The sequence below is a fragment of the Homalodisca vitripennis genome, unplaced genomic scaffold (genome assembly GCF_021130785.1).
Source record: "Homalodisca vitripennis isolate AUS2020 unplaced genomic scaffold, UT_GWSS_2.1 ScUCBcl_7171;HRSCAF=14735, whole genome shotgun sequence".
NCBI lineage: Eukaryota > Metazoa > Arthropoda > Insecta > Hemiptera > Cicadellidae > Homalodisca > Homalodisca vitripennis.
In genome coordinates this window covers 37,823-45,322 of record NW_025783344.1, presented here as the reverse complement: position 1 = coordinate 45,322, position 7,500 = coordinate 37,823, and the positions used below count along the sequence as shown (strand labels likewise).

Here is a 7,500-nt window from a genome sequence, read left to right as displayed (position 1 = left end):
ATTATTAATTTCCAAATTAAGTTTCTTAGTTTTAGTTACGTCCTGATTAGTTATAGAAATGGTTTTTAATACTCTTCCGTAACTTGCAACATGAAATGAGAAAATTCATGTCAATAGTCTTATAAAAGTTAATTTTTTTAACGATGGTGAACAAAAATAAGTGTCTAATATGAATTAGCTAACTTTTTATACTAGTGTTGGTGAAAACGTAAATTTTTAGGAAAATTAAACACGATAAAAGTTTAAATGTTTTAGCTAGAAGTTCCGAATGTTTTGGTTAACTGTAAGAGATATTATTTTAAAATAAATATATTCACAGTTTTTTGGAAATTTACCGTGTTTTAAAACAGTAGTAAATGTTTAAATTCTGCATTAAACATGGACATTTTACAAAATTGTTTCATGTTCATAATAAGATACTTTTAAATAAATAAATTATTCTCTTACTACTTAATAAGAATGCATGAAGTAAACGAAAAACATCAGAAAAAAATAATTCTTATGAAGAACAAACCCTGATATTTCAGGGTCAATACTTTTGCCACATTATTATTGCTGTACTATTCCATTTGAGTGCAACAAATAGTAATAAAACATGGTTAATGAATTACAATTCACTCATGATTAATACCAACACCAAGTCCCAGACACTCATTCACAAAGTTCCAGTGAGGTATCAATTTTATATCTCTTTCAGACAGAGATTATATTATGTTTAAATTCTACTATTCCGACTGATTATGACTAAGACTACAGGTGTCACAACAAAGTCAAGGCAATTTGTGGGTCTCCTTAAGTAAATGATAGTGCACCAAGATCAATGTAGAGGCGTCTAAGTGACTCTTACATTGCTCCAACCACTTGTACGGATAGAAGCTAAGAGCCACTCAACTCTGCCGACCTCCCGTCCTTCTCTAGATTGGTTTACCTCCTTGGGTAACGGTAATTTATAATACAATAACAGTGAAATATTTTACTCAGCGTATTTTTATAAGTTAGAATAATTTTATAATGCAATCCTGATAAATATGGCACCATATAATAGAAATCCGTTAATATGACTCGTAAAAGACATTTATATTCTACTTCCAAATAATATTATATATAAGGTTGTGTAATATTAGCTCCGTCTGCCATTATAATAATTTAAATTAATATAAAAAGATAATTTCGTTAAAAATAGCGGCATTTTAATGTAATTATAATATTTTTATTCTAGCTTGTCAGCAACTATCGTGTTTATGTTCACTTTTACTAGGCTTCAAGCTTTAGGCTATGGATCGTTATGTAAACTACAGTACACTATTAAAACCATTCTCTTTACTAATTATTTTACTTTCCTTTCCAATAGGAAAGGAGTGTAATGTGTTTGTGAATTTTTTTACTATAGATATATGAGTTTTCATCGAAACATAAAAATAAACATCGTGTAAAATACCGGGTGTATCAAAAAGAATGACCTGATTTTGTACGGTAATAATTACGAAACATAAGGCGTGCGGGCAAGGAAAGCTGTGTATTTGGAATGGGCGTGGCCTAAAGTTTCATAAAATTGCCGCTAGATGTCGGTCAGTGCGTCTTCTTCGTTTCCAGTCAGTCTGAAGTAAAATGGCGTCTGCTCAACAAAAGGCGTTTTGTGTGTTGCAGTTTGCCAAGGATGAGTCAGTTGTTTCGGTCCAGCGTGCTTTTCGTCGACGTTTCGGCATTGATCCGCCTTCACCTAAAAACATTCGTCGATGGTATCGCCAATTTGAAGAGAAAGGGTGCTTGTGCAAAGGTAAAACTTCAGGCCGACCTCGCACTTCTGACGAAATGGTGGAAACAGTTCGGCAAACATATGAGCTCAGTCCACGAACGTCTACTCGCCGTGCAAGCAGACAACTGGGTATGCCTCACATGCCTGTCTGGCGAGTGTTAAGACGTCGTTTGCTGTACAAACCATACAGACTAAAATTAGTACACGCTCTCCGGGTTGGTGATAAAAGGAAACGTGTTGAATTTAGTAATGCTCTACTTGAGGACATGGAAGTGGATACATTTTTATCACGATTAATTTTCAGTGATGAAGCAACATTTCATACTAGTGGTAAAGTAAACCGACGTAACGTGCGCATATGGGGACTCGAACAACCTCACATTATTCAGCATGAACGAGACTCGCCGAAAGTGAAGGTTTTTTGTGCAGTCTCTCGTAAAAAAGTGTACGGTCCCTTTTTTTTAGGGAGACACTGTGAATGGAATGAGCTATCTTCAAATGCTGCAGAATTGGCTTTTCCCACAACTTCAGGCAGACTCTGGTGACTTCATTTTCCAACAGGATGGAGCTCCGCCTCACTGGCACAACAATGTTCGGCAGCTTCTCAACAACACTCTGCCCCACCGCTGGAAAGGGCGCACGGGACCTCGAGACAATGCCCTTCATTCTTGGCCTCCAAGATCACCAGACTTGACCCCATGCGACTTTTTCTTGTGGGGATATGTGAAGGAAAAAGTGTTTGTTCCCCCTCTAACTCATGACATCGGAGAACTAAAGAACAGAATAACTGTCGCAATAAGGTCTGTGAACGCAGATACGTTGTGTAAGGTTTATGAGGAATTTAGCTATCGTCTGGAGTTTGTTCGTGCTGCTGTTGGTGGACATATAGAACATTTGTAATAACATACCTAAAACTTTAAGATTTTGTGAGTATTTTGCAATAAATATAATTTTTGTAGTACAGTTTTAGCAATAGATATTGAGCTTTAAAATCAGGTCATTCATTTTGATACACGCTGTATTATTAATGTGAAAGACAACTAACAGTTTAGCAATAAAAATAGGAACATATCGCCAAAGAATAATAAATAAGTATAAAATATACAGCTGAAATACGAATTTACGCTTATTAGAAAAAAGTGTTTTCCTTAAACTGAATTGAGTATGTTCTCAGAGTTAAAAAGGGTTTTTCTTTTTCTGTTAAACTATTTTTATGATAAATGAAATACTTTCATCACAGACGCTATAAATACTCTTTCAAAGACGTGACGTATTTTTAAGAACTTTTATAGAAATATATCAGCGGCAATGGTCTATATACGCTTTTAGCTATCTAGTAGTGATGATAACCGTTACCCCGTTATAACGATAAAAAACGTATAAGTCTTATACATCAAGCTATTGCATAAATGTTGCAAATAACCATTTTCTATTTTAGAACAAGGCATGGGAATTGCACGCGTATGACACTAAAAAAATGAGCGGCTATTTTTAATGTTTTCTAATAAGTTGCTGTCAATATAAATAAATATTTCACTATAAATATTAAAGATATGACGATTAGGGTATGCTTTCCAATATGTACATATTCAAAAACATATTAAATTTTTCTAAGCAATATAAAAAAACATACATAAACTGTTAATTGGCAAATATTGATAAACTACAGTAGCTGCATTTCCCAAAAATTGTTATATATAAAGATTTGTAACCTGAACAACATGCATAGTACTTTGATAATCTGATTTGTACCATGAAAAAGCACATATTAGGTATCTTTATAACAATACAGGTTACAATAAAATAAAACACTCACCCTAAAGTATTTTGAACATAACATTAAAACCAGAACTAACCTAAAGAAGAGCTTTTAGCTAAACGGCAACAGGATTTAGATAGATCACTGTTACATTCTTTAAGACTGGTACATGAAACTTCACGTTAATGAAACTCCTGAGCCATCTTTATTGTTAATACTCATAACAATGTACAGTAACTATTTACTTTGACACACACTTTTATCTCCAGTTTTCTGAGAGCTTTCGGTCTGTGATGTCTCTGATTTTGAAACTTCTCAGGCTCATAGAGTTTTGAGCCCCTTGAAACTCCCAGACCCTGGTAAGTACTGCCCTTAGGAAACCTCCGGCCTTTGATACCTCTCCACCATTGCCAGTTCCCGGCCTCTAGCATAACACAACCTCTGGGAGCTCTCAGCCTGTAGTATCCCCCCTTTTCTAAGACCTCCTAGCCTCTATCCGGCACCGTGTTCTAGTAGCTCCCGATGTTTAGAAGTTGCCACTCTCTCTAACCTTATGGGAGATGTCATTTCTAGATCTAGCGATTCTCGGTCTTTAAGGGTTCTTTCTTAACCTTTTTCGAATAATATCAATACCGACTTATGATTTATTCCATGAAACGTCAATAACATTTACAATATATACAATCACAAAATGGTTCGAATAAAACTATACATGTAATAGATTTGGTCCTAAGGGTTTGTTTGCCCTCTTGTGTCAGAAAGTACTGAAAATCCGTCATTTGTTTACCTTTACTACATTCGTTAACAATATAGTTAAATATATAATACCGAAACATGACTATTGTATTTTTGTATACAATGGATTTGTTCTAGGGACTCAGCCTTATTAGCTACAAGGCCAGTTGTGGGCCCTTATTGGTTTGATTTGTTCTGTTGAATATATAAGCATTGATTATATACTAGATACACCATTATTTGTGTAAATGACATAATCTAATATATAAGTGAATTTGCTAAAATCAATGCAACTACAAAATATTTAGAGAATTTTACATACTATAGATTTGACCATAGAATCAAATCCTTCGCCCTAAAGGGGGCTAAAAACGAAATGCCATCATTTCTTAATATTTTTGGCATAGTGCGATCGTGCCAATTATGGTTCAAATAAATCTGACCTCAAAGCATCTATGATAGTTATAAATAAATATTTTCTGGCCTGAAGGCCACACTTCGTTCGTTCACAGTGAATTTACATGTTATAGACTTTATTCTAGGGCTCCGCCTCCTTATCTGAAAGGGTTTTATAAATCCACCCTTGATTAACTTTTGTCATAAATAATGTTCTTGCCATGTTTCTACCAAGCAATGTACCGCAAGGCGTATAAAAAAAATTCATAAAATGGTTTTGACCTGCGGTCTCTGTATCCTTGGCTCCAAGAGCGATTATGGCTTGATCCTTAGGTTATTATTATCGAACATTTACGTCAAATTTGGTTAACATTCATCTAACTACAAGGCGTCTAGTTTAAATGATCATGTATGGCTTATACGTGGGACTTTGCCGCCTTGTACCGAAACCCCATCAAGAGTAGACGATTGATGGCAGGGTTTAGCTTTGGTTTTGGCCACATCCTTAATACAGAGGTTTGTCCTCTTATAACTTTAAAATGTGACGTCAACCTCTGTTGTGCACTTCATGTTGTCTTTATTTGCTTTAATTCTCCGTCCTATTGAATCTAAACATATGTTTGAAAAAGAGACGGGTTAAAGAAAAAATAATTTTGAACTTTCGGTGACAATGAAGCTTTAGTTATTATAGTTCATCAATATAGTTCTACACCAATGAGTAACTCAAAGGCTTGAACTGAACCATAGATATTATCTGGCAACATTAATCAATAATCTTGTATAATATTTGATTTTACATGAGACATTTCCTCACTTAAGAATCAGTCTCAATATTCTATTATATTTCAACTAACCTGAAAATGTATGACTGCAATGTAATTCATCTCCATGCAAGACATAGACGTATATTAATGGGCTTTCCAGTCTCAATATTCCATTGTATTTAAACGCTTAAAGTCATGTATTGCCGTTAATAGTCTTTTATGTGTACAGTATAATTTCACCGTACTCCTCTTCTGAACGATACTAGAAATCCATACGCCTTTTGAAGTCCATAACTAACCTGAAGATGGACTGCTATGTAACTTATCTCCATGCAAAACATATAGGTTTCCAGTCTCAATATTCCATTGTATTTAAACGCTTAAAATCATGTATTGCCGTTAATAATCTTTTATGTGTACAGTATAATTTCACCGTACTCCTCTTCTGAACGATACTCGAAATCCATACGCCTTTTGAAGTCCATAACTAACCTGAAGATGGACTGCTATGTAACTTATCTCCATGCAAAACATATAGGTTTCCAGTCACAATATTCCAATATATTTAAACGCTTAAAATAATGTATTTCCGTTAATAATCTTTTATGTGTACAATATAATTTCACCGTACTCCTCTTCTGAACGATACTCGAAATTCGTACGCTTTTTGAGGTCCAGACTTACCTGAAGATTGATGACTGCCATGTAACTCATCTCCATGCAAGACAAAAAGGTGTATTCATGGCCTTTCACTGAATTTAGTGTATAATTTTGTTCACGTGTATTATCCGTTAACATGTTAATAACACGTTAATATGTTCAATCCATAGGTTTATTGAAATCATCGTAGCTAAAATAGAGTGAAAGAGGTTATAAAAAAGTGAAAATAACCTTTCCCGTGGAAGCATTCTGATTGAAACCAGGATTTAGATGTATAACGTGTATAAAGAAATTTTAATTAGAAACGTGACAGTCATTTAGATTACATTTTCTGACCCATAACCGATTTAAAAGACTTAGGAAGTAATAATAACTAATTTTATTGTAAAAAATGAGTATTTCTCTTAAGGGGAGCACTTCGTAAAAAATCTCAAAAATTACAAATTTTTTTTTTTTTTTTTTTTATTAAAGTTTGGAATTTCCCGATAACAATGGTGGTATTAAATTTTTTTTATGATGACTAGAAGTGTCCGAAAATATTTTTTTTTAAATAGGCCTGCAGGCAGTTTCGGGCCTGTAGCAGTCACACTTTGAATGGTGCTGTTATAGTACTACTTCGTTGCAGTCATGTTCATGATTTGGTTGGCAGTGACAGTTTGTTTATGTCAACAACTTACACTAACCAACAAAACATCTGTTTTATAACCATTGCTTATAACCTAGGTAGCATACATGTTTTGGTTACTGACATTTCTGTTTTTAGAGAGTGAAAATTACGTAAATGATTATGGTTTTTTGTGAGTTTAGTGGAGAGTTCTGAGTATTTTTTTGTTATAAGTGTAGTGAATTTTTATAATGCCACGTTCAAAGCCTGCTTTCAAGAAACGCGTTTTCAAAGGAAATCAACATAACCCTCCAACTAGTCCTAGGCCTAGTTTCTCAGGATCAAGTAACAATCGAGGTACCAATACTCCAAATGTGGATAGGCCAAGACCTCAAAGTGCATCTTCTAAGAAGGTCAGTCCTTTTTTGAAACAGTACCAATTGAATGAAAATGATGAGTCTGAAAACTGTATAGTTTTAATATAGGATTGTTTGAATGAGGCTCTTAGTAACCGTTTCAGTGTGTAAAAATTGCCATGGCCAACTTGTTTACAAAGTAAAACACATTGTAGGCCTAAGCATCAAAAATTATAGTCAGCTGTTCTGATTGTGAAAACACTATTACTGTGACAAACTCTGAATTAGTCAGGCCTAACACTAATCAGAATGAAGCAAAGTCTGATAGGCCTAACACATTTTATGACCTAAATCTTCGTTTGGTTTATGCTATGCGTAACATAGGCAAAGGTAGAGTGGCTGCGGAGAAAATTTGCGCTTTTATGAATCTTACACCTCCGCCTTTGAGATATCATGAACATGAGCATTAC

The 7,500-nt window shown here is 34.4% G+C and overlaps 1 protein-coding gene across 1 annotated transcript; it reads left to right on the top strand.

Annotated features, from left to right (window-relative positions):
- Positions 1-1,608: 1,608 nt before the first annotated feature.
- LOC124374087 lies at positions 1,609-2,166 on the top strand (the record flags this gene model as incomplete). The annotated part of the gene is made up of 1 exon (XM_046832384.1): positions 1,609-2,166. A coding segment is annotated over exon 1 (558 nt), but the record flags the coding sequence as incomplete, so codon positions are not given.
- Positions 2,167-7,500: the final 5,334 nt, after the last annotated feature.